Raw genomic sequence first — 23,927 nt, 5'->3', positions numbered from 1 at the left:
ACACTCCACTACTGGGTCAAGCTGACCAGGCTGCACCGATCTAACTACGCCTGGCGTTCTAGGCATGTACTATTTAGTTGAAGAATTACTGACTTTATTCTACCTCTGAGAGGAAGGCTTTCTTTTATAAAAATGTCAAATCTTCCTAAATAAATCTAAAAATTTAATATACTGTATTTTTTGAACCATAAGACACAACTAGATTTTAGAGGAGGAAAATAGGGAAAAAAATTTTGAAGCGAAAATGTGGTCAAATATTTAATAATATAAATAACATAATATTTCACAATATAAATGTAAAGAGACATCAACAGCAGCATTAACAACTATTATTCCTCCCAAATGGGGGGGGGTGCATCTTATACTCCAAAAAATATGGTAATTAAGTAAAGCTACCAACAAAATGGGAGGGGCAGTTCACTAGACAAAATAAACATGCAAGAATAGCCAATACTCTTCTAAAAAATAAGAATGTAAGAGGAGGTTATCACATAGTAGAGCATATTATTATTCTTAGAGTAGTTATAACAGTGTAATACCAGCACGTGGTCAGGAAAAGCAGTGAAATAGCACAGAGAATCCAGAAAAAAAGACATATGTAGCATTATTCTAATTCACTATATAATAAAGATAGCATGTCATGTCAGAGGGGAAACATGGATTATTTTTTAAATGATTTGGAAACTACCTGGTAGTCATCTGGAAAAAATTAGAGTTGGCTCCTCCCTCACTCCTTACACTAAATAAATTCCAGCTGGAGCAAGGATTTAACCATAGAAAATAAAAGCATATAAGTGCCAGAAGAAAACATGGAATTTTAAAAAATGATTTCAAGTGAGAATGTATTTTTAAAGAACAAAAATCCAAAGAGCATTTAAAAATTTTTTCTGCACAGAAACAAACAACATAAAATAGTCAACAAGTAACAAACAAGAGAAAGTTATCTGGATAAAAGCATCTTATACCTGAAGAGATAATTCCTACCATATGTAAAGAGTTTCTACAAATCAATAAGAAAAAGACCAAGTGCCCAATAGGAAAATGAGTCAAAGAGTTGACCAGGTAACTCAAAAAGAAAAACAAAATATTCTTTTAAACATATAAAAATGTTTATCATACTGGTAATATATATGAACACCGATACTACAATGATGTCATTTTTCTAACTGATGAGCTTGGAAATATAAAAAAAAGTCAGGCAACACTGTCTGTGAAGAGGGGAATGTCCCTAGCACACTGCCGTGAGAGTACATGCGGCCCTCCACAGGGTTTGCAGCAACTCTGCAGTCATTAAAAATACACATAAATCTCTGCCTGAGTAATATTCCAATTCTAGGAATCTGTGAGCACATATGATAAGGATACTCATCATTTGCAATAATGAAAAATAAGGTAAATATCCATTAGTAGAAGAGTGACTGAATTATCAGACATTCAAAGAAATCCTGAACAGTCTTTAAAACATACAGCATCTTTGTAATTACTGACGATAAAGAACAATCTCCAAGACAAATTATTAAGTGGAAAAGGAAAATATAGAACAGTATTTATAACATGCTATCTTTTGTATTAAAAATCTTAAAAGAGGATTTTAAAACATAAAAGAGAAATCATATGCAGAGACTATCTCTGGGAAGTATATCCAAAGAAATATAAGTTCCTTTCCCTATCAAATTGCTTTTTTCCCTATGCCCTGAACATCGTGAAATGATTAAGGTCTAAAATACAAAGTAACTCTTCTTTATGGTCAAAGATTGTCAAAAAATAAGACACATTTTGAAATTACTGTAACTCATTTCAACCAAGAATTATTCTTACTTTCTTCACATCAACCACCTCCTGCTTTACCCGACTTAACTCCTGTTGAAGACTGGTGCGCTCCTCCTCACTTGTTTTTTCGATAGCTTTTATTTGTTCATCCATTTCTGCCTTCATTTTCCTGCGTGATTCTTCTGCTTTCTGGGCTGTACTCAAGGCTTTTTCAAGTTCCTCAAAAGCTATAATGAAAGTAGCAGAAAACAAGTATCTCAAGAAATACTATCATTGAGCTAAAGTGTTTTACATTCAATTTATGGAAACTAAGAGCAGCAGTAGCAGGACAGGTTAAACTCATCAGTATTTTAAGCCAGGAGATATTTCTGAGTGGTTCTACAAAGCCACAAGGAATGTTCAGTCACCGAAACCAATTTGTCACTGAGTTCTGGATTAAGATCTTACAGTTGCTTACATGAACTTAAACTCAGAAGTTTGAAACAATATATATAATGTATAACATTACAATATATATATATATAATATATATTAGTAATGGTTCCCTACTCCATCCACAAGTGCCCTTATGGATAGCAAACTCAAAGAAATAAAAATATGTACCTAGTTCTGAACTATATAATTTTAACTGCTTTCTTGTTTGCTATGCAGTTCTATCTATTATCAAGAATCATCTGCCCTGGCTGGTGTGGCTCAGGGGATTGAACACCAGCCTGCAAACTGGAAGGTCACTGATTCGATTCCCAGCCAAGGCACATGCCTGGGTTGCAGGCCAGGTCCCCCACTGAGGGCCTATGAGAGGTAACCAATCAATGTTTCTTTCCCTCTTTTTCCTTCCCTTCCTCTCTCTCTAAAAAATAAGTTAAAAAATAATAATTAGGTACTATTATACATTGACTGAAACATTTTTAAGAATGAAAAATTATTCTTTGACTAATCTTATTTTTATTTTTTTACAATTGATTTGGGGAGGGGCGAGAGGGAGAGAGAGAAAGAAACACTGCTTTGTTATTTATCCATTCAGTGGTTCATTCTTGTCTGTGCTGTGACCAGAGACAGAACCTGCAAGTTTGGAGTATCAGTACAATGCACTAACCAACTGAGCTACCCAGCCAGGACTTGACTAATCTTATTTTCAGAAACCTGTTAACCACATAATAAAAGAACAGAGCTTTTTAATTTTCTTAACATGTACTGGCTGAATCACATAATTAAATAATGTATTTTGAAATGAAACCCTACGTCCTGTGTTCAACTAGAAGCTTTACCTCATTCAACGGTGTATAGAAAAGTTTTAGCAGCAGGGAGTGCTTAGGTAAAATAAGAAAGAATTCAGGGACTACAAAAATAAACATCTGGCCCAGAGTATTACTATCTTTACAGAGGCCGAATAGCTCACCCAGCAACAAACAAAATCGGATGGGTTGGGGGCAACGGCTGGGTAATCTGGCATCCAAAAGATGTGTACATGTATGTTTATTTATATGTGTCCATATGTATAGGTATTTTTGTGTGTGTGCATGCATGTGTACATTGTATATGTGTCTGTATCCACACATTGTCCCTCTACTGCCATATGATACCCCATGAATACCCTGCTATTACCATCCTAGATTATTTCCTCTGGTACTCACAGAAATAACACATCCAATTTCTCCTTACTATAGAGGTGGACTATAAATAAAACACCAATGATCAAGATGGGTTTCTAATCCTATCAAGAAATATATCGGGGAGACAGTTCATTGACATATGTGTGGTATTTTCACTCCCAGTGGTATAAGAAATGTGTGACTTCAACCTATGGCATCTCAGGAAAAAAGCCCTTTTATTAACCACACCATGGCTTAACAGACAGTGGTTTAAGCATAGGAATTTCACACCTGAAGACAAAAACTGTTCTAAAGCATTCTCTTAATAGCAAATTGCATTACTACAGAAAAACATAAAATGAAGGTTGAAATCTAACAATTGGGAAACAACTTAATTTCACATTTAAACAAAAACTTCCATGGGCAACCATGTATTTTTGATACATTGGGCCGACTAAAAAGTTCATTCAGTTTTTTCCCATGGCTCTAGTAGTCCTTTACTTGCCTTTAACTTCATTCGACACAATTCTGTCAGACTGTATTGTGACAGCTGTTGTGTCTGCATGCATGTAAAAGAAACATTAAAATTGGTGAATTTTGTGCACCCATTTCAATATTGAAAATTTAAAAAGACACACATTTTTAGTATATTATGCTTTGTTATTTCATGAAATGTAAAAATGCAACTAAAATGCAAAAGAAGATTTGTATATTGTATGAAGAAGGTGCTATGACTGACAGAACGTGTCAAAAGTTGTTTGCGAGGTTTCCTGGTACTATTGATATTTGGCCAAATAAGTCTTTGCTGTGGCCTGTCTTATGCATTGGAAGATGTTTAGCAGAAGCCCTGGCCTCTACCCACTATAAGCCAATAGCGAGAAATAGCTGACTTACTCAAAATATTAAGATCAATAAAGTTACTGGTGAAATGAAAAATGTGCCTTTTATTTTATGGAAAAAACTAAACAGACGTTTTGGTCAACCCAATAAAAAGACATCTATCTTATTTACTCATTTTATATGCCCAAAGCACATAATTAATGCTCAAATATGCTCTAAATTTTAAAGAAACATTCATTAGCTGACATTTTTTTTTACAGATTCTTATGCTAGCTTTACTGGTATTTGCAACCAGCAAAATACCAAAATGGTAATCCTTAAGTGTAAATATGTTGGGAAATGAAATATTTTAAGGAAAATGTTGTCTTTGTTTTATTATTTCTTTACTATAAATTCTAACGTTGAGCATAAAGAAATATCTCTTACTTCTAACAAGAAATTTAGTTTCCTAATTTCTTAAAAGTCAAGTAAAGTGATCAATTGTGGGAAGGAGATTACGTAAAGGCACTTGTTGCCTAGTCTGTGCTACAGGTTTAAATGTGGGAAAGGACAGAATGGGGGAAGGAATGACAATACTTTTTAATGCCTGGATGTCATCAGCATCTTCGCATTACCATTTTGTTCAGCATGTAAAATTGTGCCTTAGCACTTCTAAGCACGTCACAGAAATACCTTAAATCAGGCTCTGGAGAACCTGAAAATACTTTTGATAACCTTCCAGCAAAGTAGAGTTTTAAATGAAAAGCTTCTGTCAAGCAAAATAAAATAAAACTGTATATAGTCAATACCAAGTAAATTTTCCTTGTTTTCATTTTTTAAGTCCTAGAATGTAATACAGTATAAAAATAGATATAGCTCTCATTTTTTTCAAGTAAAAAATCCACACCACTAAGTTCCTATTTAGGTATAATTTTCCAATAATTGAGTTTTCTAACCACATTCAGTAAATTTTAGAATATTCTTCTGCATTACATTTTAATTTTAGTGTTTAATCCATGAAAGTTTCCTAAGTTAATCTGATTATCCCTCATAATAATTAAATTAGAATAGATCTGGTTCCACAGTTCTTTTCATCTGACTTTAATCTTCTCTTCCGCTTTCTGCTACCAACTCAGAGGACCATATAATTTTATACCTAGAGACCTTTTAATTCAACGTTCTCATTCAGAAGTTAGAACTGAGGCATCCAACTTTTCCCTGAGATGATACATATAGGCATGACGGTAAAACTTTAAAGAACACCCTTACCTTGCATTATTTTTAAAAACTAAGAGTGCTGACATCAATCAAGTTCAGGTGAGCAGTAATATATCTTACTAAACCAGAATTTCTGAGCCTTACAATTACTGATGGCTTCTAACTCAACAAAGTGAAGCATTTATACCTCTGACATTCAAAAACTCAACTGCTTTCCATTTCCATCCTGCTTTACAAAAATGTTAAGTACAAAAAAAAAGGCATTAAAACACATTGCATATATTCACATATAGAAAACATATTTCAAACCCATTCAGGAAGTCTGTCTCCAATGAGTCCCATTTCAGTGCTGAAGGGGGATGCAATGAGAGTTGACTTACTAACCAGAAGCGTCTCACTTTCTGATGGAGCAACCACAGACACGGTAAAGCGGTGTCCAAAGTGAAACTCTGCTAGGATTTTAATGTAAGTACTGAAGGAATATGCTCTGAACGCCTGCATAATTTATTCTGCAATTACCAACGAAGGATAAGTGAGTGGGGAGAATGAAAGCGTGCATCGGCCACAGCTGACGAGTCTTTGGCCAACATGCAAGAGTGCACGGTAAAACCACGGTCACAGCACACGCAGTGGGGAGGCTAAGCACAAACTGCCGCCAGATGTTGCAAGAACACACTGTGTTCTTCCAAAGCAAAATTCAATGTATCTCAGGCAATTTTCATTAAATTAAAAAAACTTTGAAAATATTTCTAGGCAAAAACTTAAAGAACCTTAAAAATGTAAAATGTGGAGGAGGCCTTTTATTGCTAGCTCCTCGCTTTCCACTTTGGATGAGGGTAATTCATTTTTGGGGAATTATAAAATGGACAAATGCTCACTGTTAAGAGTTAAATGAGAAAGGCTGGCAAAAGCTCAAGAATCCAGCCATTCATTTATCATACATTTACTGGATGTTTGTCATCTGCCAAGCATGTATGGTAGGTGCTGGGTGACATAAAGAAAATATTTCATACACACACACACAACAGTTCAAGTAGTAAGACAGGGAGAAAAATAAGAACTAATTCTTAGGTAAAGGTAGGAGAATGTGGTATTTGCTTTTGCCACTTCACCACCTTTTCCAGTCTTCATCCTCAATGTCCCTACTAACCATGTAACAAATGCCAGAATTCTGAGAGTGTAGGTAGCATTACAGTTGTACTGCACTGTCGCAGAGGACACGGTACTACAATGGTAATAAGACCCACTTTTCCTCCCACTACAGGGAATAAACAAACATGTAGAAATGTGGAAGACCTCTCAATTAACTGTTGACCTTAAGAAGCTGACTGAGAACATCAAGAAATGAATAAGTAAACTAGTGTCTAAGTCTTTATCCCAGAAAAAACAAAGCTGCTAAAATGCACGTGATACTCAACTAAATAAAAACAAGAAACACACAGGACTTCCGGCGAAGACAGAAGTGTAGGTAGATATGTTTTGCTACCTCATACAACCAAAACAATAACAACCAATTAAAAAAACAAAAACAACCAGAACTTCCAGAAAATCAAAGTGTATAGAAGTCTGGCAACCAAGGAGTTAAAGAAGAACATTCTTCTAGGCTGGTAGGAGGGGTGGAGACAAGCAGCCAGGATGGAGAGGACATGCAGCAAGGTGGCAGCTGGCAGACTAGCAGCCCCACATTCACGTTCGAATAAACCAGAAGGAACTGGGGACCAAAACAGACCAGGCAACTGAGGGTTCCAGCGCAGGGAAATAAAGCCTTAAAATCTCTGGCTGTACAATCCTGTGAAGATTGCAGTGGCGGGAGAAACTCCCAGCCTCACAGGAAGAGTCCACTGGAGCAACCCACAGGGTCCTAGAACGTATACCAACCACCCACCCACAGGGGCCCAACTTGCTTGTAGGTAGTGGGGGACGTGACTGAAAGAGGGATGAGAGCTGAGTAAGTGGCATTGTTATCTGTCTGACCCCTCCCCCACACAGCACCACAACGCATCCACATGGGTTGCCCTGCCCCGGAAAATACCTAAGGCTCCACCCCTTACTAGGTAACAGGCACACTGAGATAATGAAATATGGCCCAAATAAAAGAATAGACCAAAGCTCCAGAAAAAAAAACTAAGAGACAAAGAGTTCTCTTATCAAATGCAGAGTTCAAAACACTGGTTATCAGGATGCTCACAGAAATGGTTGAGTATTGTCACAAAATAGAGAAAGAAGTGAAGGCTATGCAAAGTGAAATAAAGAAACATACAAAGGGAACCAACAGTGAAGGGAAGGAAACTGGGACTCAATGATTGGGAACGGAAGGAAGAAATAAACATTCAACTGGAACAGAATGAAGAAACAAAAATTCAAAAAAATGAGGAGAGGCTTAGGAGTCTCCAGAACAACTTTAAATGTTCCAACATCCAAATCATGGGGTGCCAGAAGGAGAAGAGGAAGAACGAGAAATTGAAAACTTATCTGAAAAAATAATGAAGGAAAACTTCCCCAATCTGGTGAAAGACCTATACATGCAAGTCCAGGAAGCTCAGAGAGTCCCAAAGAAATTGGATCCAAGGAGAAACACACCAAAATACATCATAATTAAATTATCTAAGGTTAAAGGAGAGAATCTTAAAAGCAACAGAAGAAAAAGGTGTTCCCATAAAACTATCAGCTGATTTCTCAAAAGAAACGTTGCAGGCAAGAAGGGGCTGGAAAGAAGTATTCAAAGTCATGAAAGGCAAGGACATACATCCAAGATTGCTCTATTCAGCAAAGCTTTCATTTAGAATGGAAGGGCAGAAATAATGCTTCCCAGACAAGGTCAAGTTCAAGGAGTTCATCATCATCAAGCCCTTATTGTATGAAATGTGAAAGTGATCTAAGAAAAGAAGATCAAAACTATGAGCAATGAAATGAACAAACACTTAACTATCAACAACTGAACCTAAAAAAACAAAGACAAAAACAAACTAAGCAAACAACCAGAACAGGAACAGAATCAAAGAAATGCAGGTCACAGGGAGGGTTATCAGTAGTGAGCGGGATAGGAAAGAATGGGAGAAAAGGTACAGAGAATAAGAAGCATGAATGGCAAGTACAAAATAGACAGGGGGAGGTTAAGAACAGATTGGGATGTGGAGAAGCCAAAGAACTTATATGTACAACCCATGGACATGAACTTGGAGTGGGGAGAATGCTGGGGGCGGGGGGCGATGCAGGGCAGAGGGGGATAAAGGGTAAGAAAAAAATGGGACAACTGTAATAGCATAATCAATAAACTATACTTAAAAACACACAAAATGAATAGAACAAAATGTTGTACAACATTCATTTGTTAATACAACAAAATAAATAAAATGCCAATTAACAGAAAAAGCAACAAAAAGAATTTTTATCAGCACTCCCACCCAATCATCAAGCCTCATTTGTGAATAAAAGCCAAAGTCTAGAGTGGCAGTTTTCCAAGTGTGGTAAAAAGACCCTTGGGTCCTGAGATCCTTTCAGAGGGAATATAAGGTCTTCCCTTTTCCAAATACCTATTACATGAGGGGGAATTTATTCATGTGTTTTCAACTAAAATAACATATCACAACAGATTAAATGCAAAAACAGATATAAAGCCAGCTATCTTCCATACAGCCCAACAATGAAACAAGCTAAAATGTAAAACAAGGTCAGTCTTCACGGTAAATTTTGTTTTGGGAAACACAGGTAATTTTTGTAAAAGTATTTTAAATAACTAGTATGTAGTAGACATACAATCGTTATGTTAAAATGAACTAAACAAATGTTTTTAAATTTTCTAATACAATAAATATCACTACATATAACCCACATAAACAAAAGCTCTTTGGAATTCTCAGTAAATTTTAAAAGTGTAAAGAGGTCCCTAAGACCCCCAAATTTGAAAACAACTCCTCTAGATTTTAAATGAAATAAAGTAATACTACCACCCAGTGGCACAAACCAGACACTGCAATATTTATATATACATTGGGAACTTCAAATATTTAATATCAGATTTACAATGGGAATCTACTTCTTAAGCCACTGTCTAAAATATCACAAGATTCATTTTGTAGATCAATTATGCTTTGACTTTTTTAAACATATAGATCTATCCAAAATTTCATGCACTTTATATTAACCGTATAAATTTATCTTTGAATACCTTAAAAACATCAGAATGACCTTAAAAAATATTCAAATAAAGCTAAGTAAATTTAATAAATTGAAGATATCCTTCTGTTTGCCAGTACTTCTCAGTAACAGTGCCAGTGCCAGACAGGCACGTGCAGGGTGACAATGCCTAACTCAATATACAGGTGATGCCCAGGCTGGTGCGGCTCAGTAGATGGAGCACCGGCCTGCAAAAGGCATCCAATCAATGTTTCTCTCATCTATGTTTCTCTCCCTCTCTTTCTCCCTCCCATATCCTCTCTGTAAAAATAAATATAATCTTCTAAAAAAAAAATAAAATATAACCATCTCTTTAAAATAAATAAACATATGGATGTATAGTTACCACTATAGAAATGTGTCAAGTGCCTTACAAATATATGACTATTAAGTAAACAACCTATAATAAATTAAAATGTAGTTCCATTTAAAATAATACATTTTTCCATCAGATATTCATTTAGTATAAATGAATTCATTTAGCCAAAATTAAGTACATACCAGGTAACATGGCAAATTTAAATTCTACTTTAATTCATACTTTTTTTTTGCCTGAGAAACATGGAATTTTCTTTGTAAAGCTTATCCTAAGTACCCATGATAAGAAAATAAATAGCCCTTACCCCAGTCCTGTTCATACAAGGCTTGGGAAAGGCACCATGATTCACTTATTGGCATGTGTGGATGCACAAAAATAAGATGTTTTGTGAGACTTAAGACTCCAAGAAAACGTCATTACATAAATTATCAACAACTAACAAGGCACTTAAGTATACATGTGATTTTTGTTTATTATATAAATATGCATAAATCTTACACATTATTTAAATATATAAATTCTATTTTAAAGGCCCTTCAAACTCAAATAAATATGCTCCACTGAATGTCTTGGGTATATCAAGCCTACACTAAACAAATGAATAAAAAACTTATTTCCTGCACAAACACAACATGGCAATAAAAAGCAAAGAATGTTATAAGCTAATCTAAGTTTTTAAATGCAGCCAATTATATAGAACACATATTTTCAGCAAAGACAGGGTGCATGAAAGGGAAACAGACCTTACGAAAGACAGTGCACTCTGTAAAGTTTCCTAATCCAAGCACAATTATTTTATCCATCTCCCATAACTGTAGGCAAGAACATTTTCAAGGAGGGGTGGTAGGGAACAGTGGTGCTGAGTTTCCTTTTTATGCTGGCTTTATTTAAATCACTAAAAGGTAACTAACCAAAAAGCAACTAGAAGTCTATGGGTACAAATTTACCCTGAAAAAACTCAAATATGAAATAGGCTGTATCACAAAGTTGTTACAGTAGAATTATTCATAATAGCAGAAACAGAAAATAATGCAGACATAGATTGACAAGGAAGTGGTTAAAGTAAATGATGTACATGCATTCTGACACAGCCATTAAAATACGTTAGTACTTTAGCAACATGTAAAAGTACTCCTAATGTAATGCTAAATGGAGAAAAAGGGAACATACAAATCTGTATAAATAATACAGTATAATATTATTTACAGTAATATAAAAATTAGGATTAGAAAAAAGACTAACTGGAAGTGTATTGGAAAAAGAGTAATTGCTTTCATTTTCTCTTTTTCCCAAATGTTTTTTGTAATATACTGTATTAATAACTAGCCAGCTACCCCACCCTCCTACCCTGGTTAAAACACACACACACACACACACACACACACACACACACACACACACCCCAACCTAGTGTGAATATTAGTAGCATTAATATTCTGCACTGATGCTGCACTGAAGCGATAATACAGTAAAAATACCTAGCACTTATAAAATACAGCATTATGCACTGAAGTTAAATCACTAGACTTCTCCAATTTTAAAAATCTGGTTACTTAAGAATGACTATCTGTTCTTAAGTAACACCTAAAAAGGAATACTATCAACAGTTCTAGTAAAATGCTTACAACAAATATATTTTTTAATCCAATAAAAGAAATAACTTTAACAAAACAAAAATGATATAATCAAAAACATTCCTAGCAAATACACTAGAAAGTAGAATAAGTACTACAGGTTGATGATATAATATTCTGAAGTAGGCATGTCAACATTTTCACATAGTCTCAGTATTTTGTAATAAAAATTGTTCTTTTAATAATAATAAAGATTCAAATTTCCTTTGTCCTCCAACATATGGAAGGCATCACAGTTCATCTAGAAAAACAGCGAAGAGCAGTGTAACAGACTGTCTTCCATGCGAAGAAGTGGGGAATGCAGTTGAACCAAGTTTGACCTCCAGAGTAAGTAAGCCAAAGAAATTAGTTATTTGTCTACTAATGTCTCTACATGTCAAAAACTACTAAGTATATCAGAGTTAAACTTTTTACACTTAAAAATATATTAGGAGAGTTTGTATTCTTTGGTAATTATTTTATGTAGACACATTTACTTGTAAAAATCTTAACTGCAAGCTTTCATGATGTTAATGCTGCCTTCACATGGCCAGCTCTTGTGTAATTAGATTTTAAATTTTAAGTCTAAGAGAAAGACAAATATTTAACACAGCAATTGAATTCTCTAAGAACCAGATGATGTCCATGAACTATTTATGGAAATTTTACTTCCTTTCAAAGACTTTTTCTTACTTTTAGTAGTAAGTTGGAATTTTACTGTCGACTGGCATACCCGTTTCATATTTGAATTGAGAACCACTTTATATCTGAACAGATTAGTTTAGACTCAAATGAGATGATTATATGAAATGCAGTTTGTGTGTAAAACTAGTTTTCATAATAGACTTAAAAGGCAGCATCTTCAATGTGGAATCCAGTCTGTTACAACTTTCTATCACAGCCCTTAATAATTATGGCTGGAAATAAAATTTTAAATATCTATAAAAGCACAAAGACTTTCCGAAGTGAATATATATTAAATAACTTTCCTAATTCTCCAACTTTCTATATATTAAATAACTTTTTTAATATTTTGACAGTACTATTAACAAAAGTTTCGCAATTTATAGGCTATCAACTATTTACAAAAATATAGTTTTATGAAAATCATATTTAAAAACAAAAATATCTGTCTTTTAAAGAAGCAATAGAAGGATGGCTATATTATTAGAGTTGTCTAAAACAGTTACCTGGGAAATTTTCACCCTACATATGAATTAACTAAATTTTGTCTATCTTTTCATCATTTACCCCTTTCGACTTAATAGTTATTCAAGGGTCCCTAGTTCCTGAGAAGATAAACCCTGTTTTAAAGGAAATTTAATCCCTTAACCAGCATTACATTTTCTTAACTGGCTCCATTAGACAAAGCAGTTCCAAAAACGGAAAGGTCTGATCTGAGAAGCTGAAATGATGCATCAGTCTCACTGTTTTTCCCTGAGAGCACCTCTGTTTAACCATGCTCCCAGCTCTCAAACTGCTTAGAGTCAGTCTGCAGAGAATATATCCTGAGAGATGTCCATTCATGTTCTCTGGAAGGAAATTTTCCTAGGCTTACTAGGAATAAATTCACTGAATAAATTCCCCAGCCACTCAACAAAATTTAAGGAGATGGGGAGATACTTATGAACACGTTTGGTGTCAACCCAGCACCTATCTCGTCCAGAGCCACTCCCCTCCTTAAACTTTACAATCTGGCTTCTACGTTTCTGAAACCACATCCTGGAAATCAACTCCTCACTAAATTCAGATCTTTTCAAAGTCTTCATCCTATCTCCCTCATTTCTGGAAAAACCTCTGATAGTCCATTTAAAAGTATAACTTTCCACAATTCCTGTGGCTTCTTGGGTAACTTTTTTCATTGATTTCTCTCTGCCAAACTCAAGATTTCTCTGGTTAAAAGCACAGACTCTGAACTCAAAATGCCTGAATTCAAATCCTGACTATGCACTCATTCTCTGTGAATATAGGCAAGCTACTTAGCTTCCATGTTCTTAGGTTTTCTCACTTCTAAAATGATAACAATAGTACCCACTTCATAGGAATTGGGAACACAAGACACACACAAGTAAATACCAGTGAAGCATTCAGAACAGAGCCTTGTGTGAAAGAACCAAGTGCTGGCCATTGGCAGGAGCAGCAGCAGCAGAGCATGCACCCTGCTGCTGCCACCACTGTCACTGCAACTGTAACACCTAATCTTTTAGAGAAATCAGCCTCTCCTGTATTAGGCTAATGACTCCTGAAAGACACTCCATTTTCTTATTTACAAATTTCTGCAAGTCAGTTCCATTTGGGAAGCTCATGATGGGTTTAAATTCAAAGTATTTAATGAGCAAACTCACCCTTTCACCCCATTCCTCAACCTCCCCATGTAGATTTGCTCTTCTGACTTCACACCATTCATTCAGTCTCCTAAACTGAATCCCTCGGAGTTATCTTAGATCCCCCTTTCCTTCTGCCCCTCCAGGTTTCTGAGATACCAAATTCTGTAGACTGTACTCCTCCCCTCCTCCCAGATCCACAATCCTAGTCACGGTGGCCAAAGCACTCAGTCCCTCAAACCTGGATTTCCACTTTCGCTTCTAAGTTTGACTTCCCCTTCATTTCTTTTCTCCATAAACCACCAGCTTCCATACATTACATTTTCCCACTACCGGTTTCCTTTTGCCTTGTACACCAAATCTAAACTCAGCTACTCACCTTTTAAGATTTTAACAATCAGTTCCTTCACAATCCAACTTTATCCCTCATTTTAGCAAGAATGGCTTTCAGTTGATTCACACACCCACTACGGTCACTGTGCCCGTTTACAGTCTTGCAGCATCTGAAATGTGTGTTGCCCCACCTCTCTGTTCAGGGCCATTCTATTCACCTGAGGCTCAACTCAAAACTCACATCCTCACTGACCTGAGGTGCCAGTTCACTGCACCATCTTAACTTTCTAACACCTTTCTGTTCTCTCCTAGCATACCTTGGTATTGTACCTGTTGAATACAATGCTGGTCTCTATACTTTACAGCCTAGCATTTATTGTATCAAAACGTAATACTATTATGTATAGCATCAAATTATTCATTATTTCTTTAAAAAGCAGATGATATCTTGTACTTTGTTTACCCTACAGCATCTATAAAGTAGCAGTTATTTAACATGTACTATGCTGTGCCTTACTGGGAGTTCCAAAATTGTAAACCTGAATTCTGATGCTCCAATGCAGTGGTCAGCAAACATTTTCTATAAAGGGCCAGACAGTAAATTTTAGGCTTTGCAAACCACGAATAGTCTCTGTCACATATTTTTTTGTCCAACTACTTGAAAATGTAAAAATACTAACTAGCTGAGAGCCCTACTACATAAATAGGCCATAGTTTACCAACCCCTGCCTGCTAGAAGGAATCAGTGTTTTATACTGGAGTTGAGCATTTCTATCAATATTTTAGTAATTGTTCTAAATGTTGGTTGAGCAAACACTTTACATGACTTCTGATCTCTAACACAAAATGAGTAACCCCTGAGTTCTTACCAGCTCTTTCAGACTTTTCTTTCTGTTCCCGCAATTCCTCTCCCTGGGTAGTCATCTGCTTGATTCGACTACGAAGTTGAGCGATTTCTTCTTCTTTCATCTCCAGGGTTTCATGCATCTGACGTTTTGTCTCTGCTATTACCATTCCCTACACAGAAGCACAGACTCTAAAGTGTTTGCAAAACAAAACAGCATCATCGTCAGGGGTGTCAAACTCATTTTCACCGGGGCCACATCAGCCTCACAGTTGCCTACAAAGGGAGAGCTCCTTGTACCTAGTTAAGGAGTAGTTACATTTACACAGTCTTAAAATTATATCCAGCTCTTCGAAGGCAGCCTCAAGGCTGATGTGGCCCCTGGTGAAAATGAATGACAGCCCTGCTCTAAAATGTCTGCATAATAAAACCACATCATCCACAGCACGAGTCAAACTTACTTTAAAAGGCAGAAAACAAAGTATTTCTTACTAAACACAACATAAGAATTTTTTCATTATTTCACAAACTTAAGTCTGTGTTTTTCATTATATACTATACTATCTACTCTAATAACCCAGGGTACCTGGCTTATCAGGGTATTTTTGATATTGAAAATTATTTTAATAGCCCTGGCTGATGTGGCTCAGTTGGAGCATCATCCCGAAAACTGAAAGGTCATGGGTTTGATTCCCTATCAGGACACATGCTTAGGTTGCAGGTTCAGTCCCTGGTCAGGGTGTGTGCGAGAGGCAACCGATTGATATTTCTCTCTCACATCGATGTTTCTCTCCCTCTCTCTCTTACTCCCTTCCCCCTCTCTAAAATCAATTAAGTATGTCCTCAGTTGAGAATTAAAAAACACATATATACTATTTTAATAGTAAGTTTAATCTTTTAAGAATTAAAAATATTTTAAACATTTATTTTATAATCTTTCTATAAATGTTTGCTATAATTTTCCCTATCTTTCTAAACAGTTTCTAATGAACAAAATCCAGCCTTTGCGACTGGCTCAGAGCTCCCACGAACTAGAATGAATCTGTGCTGCGTCATGCAGAGCCTCAGAGGCTGAGGAGGATGCATGGCCACCGCTGCCCCACTGGATGAACCAAGGCTGTGGAACAGATCTACCTGGTTCTTCCCTCTCCTCTTGTGACAGTTTACGGTCCCACCACTACTCCTTATTATGTCAGTGAGGAACCACCATTACTCCAAGGCTAATTGCTACTGTCTCCCCACTCTCAGATAATCTACACAAGAAAGAAAGGTCACTAAGTCAGTCATTTGTTACTAACAAAAAAAATGAGGTGGTTCAACTTGTCCTTGAAAAACAAGATTTTGTGACATGTATTTTATGGTCTTCAGAAAACTACTACTTCACTTCCAGGGTTTGTAAATCCCTGCTTTAGGGTATGACTCTCACAAATAGCTACATTAAGTGGACAGATAAAAACTGGGTAAGTAGGGTGTTATTACACAAAATTTCAAAGAAAAATCTTCGGCCTTCGGTTTCTTCAAAAATCAAATCACAACAAAAAAAAAAGGAAAGAGAGTGTAGAGGACAGTGAAACCTATAGATTAAAAGAAGTTTTACCTGACTGGTGTGGTTCAGTGGATTGAGTGCTGGCCTGAGAACCAAAGGCTCACTGGTTCAATTCCCAGTCAGGCACATGCCTAGGTTGCAGGCCAGGTCCTCAGTTGGGGGCACATGAGAGGCAACCACACACTGATGTTTCTCTCCCTCTCTTTCTCCCTCCCTTCCCCTCTGTCTAGAAATAAATAAAATTTTAAAAATCTATAAAAAAATTTTTAAATAAAACAAAATAAGTTTTAATAGTCATATCAATCACTGGCAACTAAATAATCTTATTTGAATCCTGATTCGTAAAAATGGAAAAATAATGTATGAGACAAAAGGGAAAATCTGAAACTAACTAGATAGTTGATCACATTAAGGAATTATTAAACTTTTTATGTGATCATGATTATATGGTTCTGTTTTTATTTAAAAAATAGAGCCCTTTATTTTAAAGTGCGTAAAGTTCGTATGGAAGAAATTGTAAGGTTTCTTGAATTTGTTCTAAAGAGTTAAGGATAATAGGAGTTGAAAACGTACAAATGAAGATTAACCATGAGATGTTACCTGTTGAAGCTAGGTGATGGGTTCATAGGAATTCATGTCATTAACTCTCTCTACCTTCGTAAATGTTTTAAGTTTTGCATAATAAGAAAGTTTTTTTAAGTGGGTCTTCATGGAATATATAGAGTAGAATCTAGCAAAATGATATTATAGAATGATAAGATTGCTGATACATTTTAATAGAACAGCTCTGACATGTTCTTAACTACATGGCTACTTAAATCACTGCAACTGTAAAGTAGGGTAGTAAAGAAAACAAATGACAGTGTGCACCATGGGAGCCCCTTTTAAAAAAGGAGTCAAGAACCTGGGGCTGCAGAGTTAGGTCAAAACTATTTGCCCATGAGTTTTTCAGTTGTCGTGGCTACCATAGCTACAGTTGCGGCCCCGACTCTAAACCACCAATCTCTTTCTGTTTATGCTAATTGGACAGAAGCACTTCTTTACTTTTTAGGCAATTTATCTGAAAGATTATTCTGTTTCCATTATATTTGAAAGACAATACATTCGTCATTCACATTTAGCAATGCCTTAATTATAAATAACTTATCTCTGAAACATGTACTATAAACAGATATTATTGTAATCTGTAAATCAAAATACTGACTAGGATCCAGAAATCATAGAGAATCAGCTTCACATGATACAAAACTAATGCTAACAGTTATATAAATCTAGAAATTAAAAAGAACTTTCATGGAAGCAGCTGCAATCATTTTGGGAAGCAGAACTCTGAATGCTTCTGATTGCTTCCAAAAGTGAATTTTAGGGCGCCCTGCCAAATTTTAGTATCATAAGTATTTTTTTTTACCTTATCTTGTTCAAGCTGTTCAATTAAGTTCTTTGCATCACGTAACTGAGTGATAAGTTTAGTCTTCTCAGCCATATGAAGTTCCTAAAAATTTAAAAAATTTTAAAAATTCATTTCCATTTCTAATAAAGCTTCTCCTCCTAAGAAAACTCTGTAAACATTTTCTCTAATTCAGACGCCTCTCAGAGCCTAGAAAGGAGGGATACAAGGTATCTCAGAAGTACGGTACGTGCTATGAAGCCTAGCACCTCGGGAGCCCTCACCCACACTGTCTGGGCAGGACGGGAGAAAGCTCTGCAGAGGAGGTGCCGGCCATGCAGGGGCCTGTGGATCTAGCTGTATGGGGCTACCTTAAACAAAACTCATTTTTCTTTTACCTTCATCTTTTCTAACTCTTGAAGTCTTTCATCTAGTTGTTCCTGCAGTGCTTCTTTTTCACTGGTTAGTAGTGTACACTGTTCCTTATGGGACTGAATTGTTTCCTTACAACGCTGGAGTAGGTTCTCTTGACGCTTAACTCTCTGCTGAAGGATTTCCAGTGTTTTAGCAGAAGATCCGTCTCCAACTATCAACAATAAAGCATAAGCATAAGCTGGGACAGTCAGTAAGGAATGTAAGGACTCCCTGGGGAGAGTTATCTGTTAGTACACAGCACTGTATTCTCATCCCAACACTACTATGCTCTGCGCCAATCAACAAGAGTGTCTTAGACCCCATCCCCAAAGGATTAACAAAGGATCCCTTCCAATGTATTCTAATCTCCGGCAGAAAAGAGTTCTGGTAGGTGCACCTTTCTCCACCTCTTTACAGTGAGGAGTGAAGTTTTCACACCTTGAGGATTTCAGGGCCCCTTATGGGCTGGTTACTCAGAGAAACAGCTGCTCAGCACCTCGCTGCACCTCTGGCTGGACCAAAAGTTTATCATAAATCTCTTGCAAAGAGCTGGTAAATAAAAAGCGAAATTTCACTGAATATGTACCTTGAAGCCTCAAAGAGTTCAGAGGACTAGAAATGGATTTTAAGGAAAGATTTAACTGTTCTTTTCCAGTTGAACAGCAAATAATAGGGCAAACATGGACATCTTTGAATGCAAAAATATATAATACTTAAAAAGTTATAAATAATCACAAACTGCCTATTAACTAAAGTAGGACTAACCTGTTTATATGAAATCTACTATTACTATCAAAAAAAGTATAAGATAATAAACTGATTTCAATTACAATGAAAAGTGTGAAGCTACCACTCAGACTTTCAAGTCTTAAAACAATTAATTAGTTACTGTCTCCTGAATAACAACCACCACAAAGATCCAAAAAAAACCACTCTTGCATCTTTCCGGAAATGTTAGCATCAAGAACACTTTACTTCCATCTCTCAGTCCATGTCTACCAGCTCCTACCCTGGGATCTCTCAACACTCTCCTCCAATTTTTAAACTAACCTTCTGACAAGATAAAGCTCACCTACTGCCTCCGTGTCACTCTCTGAGTTCTCCCTGGGGACGTCTTCAGTCTGCGGTTCCATCTGAGGGAGTGGTTTGGGGAAATCAACATTCATCGGGCCATTTCGCAACCGCTGTTTCAGCAGAGAAACCTAAAATAATGTGCTTCATCAGAAAGAATGATTCAAACGAAAATATGGCAGTAGTACTTTCTTAAAAACAGAAAAGATAGCGTAAATATCCTTTTTGTGATATTGAGGGGAAAAATTAAAATAAAAATTTACTCCCAAAGCAGTTGATTTTTATATTTGTTATTTCCAATATCAAAATATTAGCCAAAAAACAACAGATCAACAATTATCCTTAACTGAGGAATAGCAAAATTTTTTAAATATGCCATTTTTAAAAACATCTGGAACCTATTACATAACCCATCAAAACCTCTTTAATTTTCAGCCCTGGCTGGTGTAGCTCATTGGATTGAGTGCGGGCCTGTGAACCAAAAGATCACAGTTTAATTCCCAGTCAGGGCACATGCCTGGGTTGCAGGCCAGTTCCCAGCAGGGGACACATGAGGGGCATCCATACATTGATATTTCTCTCCTTTCTCCTTCCCTTCCCCTCTAAAAGATAAATAAATATATATTTTTTAAAAACCTCTTTATCCAAACACTCCATGCTCTTAATCTTTTACCTGAGTCTGGAGAACACTGATATGCTGATCCTTTTCCTCTAACGATGCATCAAACTCCTCTTGGAGATGTTTCTTTGCTTGCTGGTCCATTTGGAGCTCCTAAAACATAAAGGATTTTATAGATAATTTTCAGCATAAAACAAAAAATATAGACTTGAAGTTCTCAAAATTTAAAAACATAGTCCAGATTTGCACTCCTCTTATGATAAAGTATCAGCAATAATAATTTTAAAATAATCATGGACAATAACAAGGGTGGGATGGAGGCGGGAGGGAGGTGGGGAAGGTTGGGGGGTGGGCTAGGATGGGGGTAAAGGGCAGAAAACTGTACTTGAACAACAATTAAAACTTTTTTTAAATAATCAACATTTAAAACATTTGTGTTTACACCAGCAAATAATTTTGATTCTTAAAGACTATGAAGATCCAAGAAGTACATTTTATAACTATAATGACTGCTGAATTGAGAATAAAAAAATTACTTAAGATAAAAATAAAACTTCATCTTACTTTAAGACATTTCACTACTGTGCTACCTTATATTCACTTTATCTAAAATTAAATTATTATATTTCAAACAGAGAGCCAATGGAGCCTTCCTCCTTCCAATTTATGAAAGTGTTCAAAAGCCAAAATCAGAAACTTCCCCATTTATAAAATAAAAAGGTTCAACTAGTTCATCACCAGACAGTGAAATTTCAAGTTCCTGAATTACTCAACGTGCTTCTTTCTTCAGGTCGTTAATGAGCCTCCCTAACTGAATCCAATGCCCGTGACCTCTGTGCTCCAGCAGTCACCAATAATGACCCCCGCCACTTACCTGCTTCCCACGGCTCCAGGGCTCCGGCCTGTACTCCTGTTTCTTAGAGTGTCCCCTCTGCCCTTCCCCAGTTCTGGGGGCATCTATCCCTTGGGGCTCAGTCCTGTGCCCTCAGTGCTTCTTCCTTCTACCACTCCATTGGCATGGTAGAGACTAACTTCCAGAACATTTCAGATATCCCATCAAAGTATCTCTATTTTTCTGAGATTCCTACTTTTCTTACCTCAAGTCTTCCTGACTTGATCCATCCATCACACATTTGCTAGAAAACTTGCCTCAAAAAACATTTTCAAGGACTTACAAGGAACGCCCTCTTCTTACACTGTTTCAAATGCACTGATTCTGAAAACACCGAGGAGGCACTGACTGATCTCTCTTCTCCACCGCACCCACGCTGCCCAAGATCTCTAAGCACGTTATTTACTGCTTTTTTCAACTCAAGACTCCTTGCTTGACTTCCCCTCACTGCAGCTGTCTCCTAATTAGAGCATGTCCGGCATGAAGTTTTCACAGACCAATGGTGAAATATCAGAGGTCAATTAGAGAGCTGTCCTTAGATCCAGATCTTTCCTTTAAACACCTAATTTTGTGTTATTAATAAAATATGTCCTTCCTAATTTTGTGTTATTAATAAAAACTTTCTTTCATAAAATGACAACAGAAGAATCCGGCTCCTACTTCTTGACGTCCACACATGAAAAAATTCAAGCAGCGCTATGACAATTATCCTGCCTTCCGTTTCTGGAAGGACCTGGAGACCATTTTTCAGTCATGAAACCAAATGTCTGGAAAGAACTGTCTTCCATGACTCCGCACTGGCCAATTCTCAGGTCTGGAACCTCTGCACATTTCCTCAGCAATAATGTGGTCCTTCACTTTCTTTAATGTACATAATTTTCTATATTCTACCATATTAGACTCTGATACACAGCATCCCTAACGGCCCATAAAAATGCCTCAATTTATATGTTTTCTGGTTTTGAATGTTTTTTTAAACACTCTAACAACTTGATTAAATCCTTTTTAAAAAAAGCAATGCCTAGTACTGATTCTAAAGTCCAATCTTTTAAAAATTTTTATTTATTGAGTGATTAATTTCAGGGAAAGATAGAAACACTGCTTATCTTTGCACTCACTGGTTGTCTCTTGCATGTGCCCTGCCCGGGCGGAAACCACAGCCTTGGCCTATCGGGACGACACTCGCACCAACTGAGCTAGCTGGCCAGTGCTCCTGAAGTCCAATCTTAAAATTCAGTTATCTTACTAGGGGGAAAACTCTGCATGTTAGCCACTTACAGGTGAAAAAATATGTTCAAGATTTCTTATCATCTGACAGTTTATATATCAACTTCATTCAAACTATTTTATTAAAACTGTAAGCCTATGGGAGAAAAGTAACTCAGAAGTATAAATAAAATGCAGTTCTAGTTTAGGTTTAAATCAATAAAGATTTAAAAAATATTTCAACTTAGTTTTTATCTGCCATTCCTTCAGTTAACTACTTAAAGCAACCCCTGTTCAAGTCACAAGAATAAGATATTAAGTATAATGTAATTAAGCTTTTTAACAAAATAAGAAATGACTCTCTAATATTACTAAACATGACAACTAATTCAGTACTTCTCCTGCTGCTGACCATTTACATGGTTTCCAAATTGTGGCATACCCTGGGATCAACACTTTCATGCATAAGTTTTGCAAGGTCTTTCTGATTACTACCTAAGAGAAAAATTCTGATGAGTGGAATGCATCAAATACCTTTATTTCACTATTTTTTAAAATGTCATCCTATGTTACCCATTATGTTCAGAAGTGACTTCAAACTGCAGAAAATGAATCCTCCCTCCCTGAAGTCAGCTTTGAGAACAGGGACTACTTACAACAAACTGCATCCGGATGAGCCTCAAGGCTCAAAAAGTACATGCTATTACCCAGAGAAAGGACACAGAAAGGAGGACACGTCTAAGACAATGTCTCGATTCATTCCCCATTTTAACTGACCTTAAAAGGGAATCAAAGAACCCTATTTACTTCGATGAGCTCATAATTTCCATAGCATAATTACCTTTTTAATATCTGTTCATGCTGTAAGTTTCAAGATGAGGCAAAGAAAGTTACAGGGTATTTGTTGGAAATGTTTCTATTTACCTTTTTTATTTCTTTACCTTATTTATTAAAAAATACCTAACACGCTAGGTATTGACATATTATTTGCCTATACAGAAAGGTTGTTTTGTTTGTCCTCCAGAAAATACTAGGAGAGATACATGTTCATGGATTCTAATCATACATATACTCATAACCACAAGGGAAAAAATGAAGTACTAAAAAAATACTTTCTGAATATCTTAATATAGCAAAATAAAAGTATTATATTCATTTTGGCCTATCTAAATCAATAAAGTACTAATGAAACATTGTACAGCTTCTATTCAGAACTTAATCCCAAAGAAACAAAATGTTTCATGATTTATATCATTACAAATGTTTAATTTAGCTGTTACCATGATTCCATTGGTTACATTATCTGGCTGAAGGAAATTTTTCTCCTCATGAACAAAATCAGAAGTATCTAAAACTCTCACTTACTTTGTATTCACATACAAATTACTGGGTAAATTTTTTTCTTTATGTAACTAGAGCCGGGGTTACAGTTCAGAAATCTATCTTAGCTACTACAAAAGTAGTTTAGATATGTACCAAAGAAGAATTTACTCTATGTGCTCCAGACTCCTTGCTCCTCCTACTTTTCTTATTAGCTGTCTCCCAGCCATCTCACTGACTACCTTCACATTAGAAACATCACTGGAGACAGGGTGGTAGGCAGGAGAAAGGCCTCCGAACACTCCCTGTCCTAATCCCCAAAACCAGAATGTCTACAGAAATTTGCAGGTGTGATTCAGTTAAGGGTCTTGAGACAGGGGATTCTCCTGGATTATCTGGGCAGGCCTAATCTGATCACATGGGCCCTTAAAAATCAGAGAACCTTTCCTAACTTAGCTCAGAGA

General features: G+C 36.3%; 1 protein-coding gene across 4 annotated transcripts in view; it reads right to left on the bottom strand.

Moving 5' to 3' along the window:
* GOLGA4 (golgin A4) overlaps window positions 1-23,927 on the bottom strand; it is an 89,991-nt gene that overhangs the window by 34,390 nt on the left and 31,674 nt on the right. For all 4 annotated transcript variants that reach the window (XM_037148299.2, XM_037148300.2, XM_037148302.2 and 1 more), the window contains 6 exons: window positions 20,100-20,198; window positions 19,428-19,557; window positions 18,340-18,527; window positions 17,963-18,046; window positions 15,034-15,181; window positions 1,819-1,997 (listed from right to left, as the gene is read on the bottom strand). In XM_037148299.2, coding sequence (XP_037004194.2) covers window positions 1,819-1,997; window positions 15,034-15,181; window positions 17,963-18,046; window positions 18,340-18,527; window positions 19,428-19,557; window positions 20,100-20,198 — 828 coding nt within the window. The remainder of the gene's footprint in view (window positions 1-1,818; window positions 1,998-15,033; window positions 15,182-17,962; window positions 18,047-18,339; window positions 18,528-19,427; window positions 19,558-20,099; window positions 20,199-23,927) is intronic.

This window comes from Artibeus jamaicensis, unplaced genomic scaffold (assembly GCF_021234435.1).
Source record: "Artibeus jamaicensis isolate MK-2021 breed Jamaican fruit bat unplaced genomic scaffold, CSHL_Jam_final contig_519, whole genome shotgun sequence".
Taxonomy (NCBI): Eukaryota; Metazoa; Chordata; class Mammalia; order Chiroptera; family Phyllostomidae; genus Artibeus; species Artibeus jamaicensis.
The sequence above is the reverse complement of the archived record's forward strand: the minus strand, read 5'-3'. Positions and strand labels throughout refer to the sequence as shown.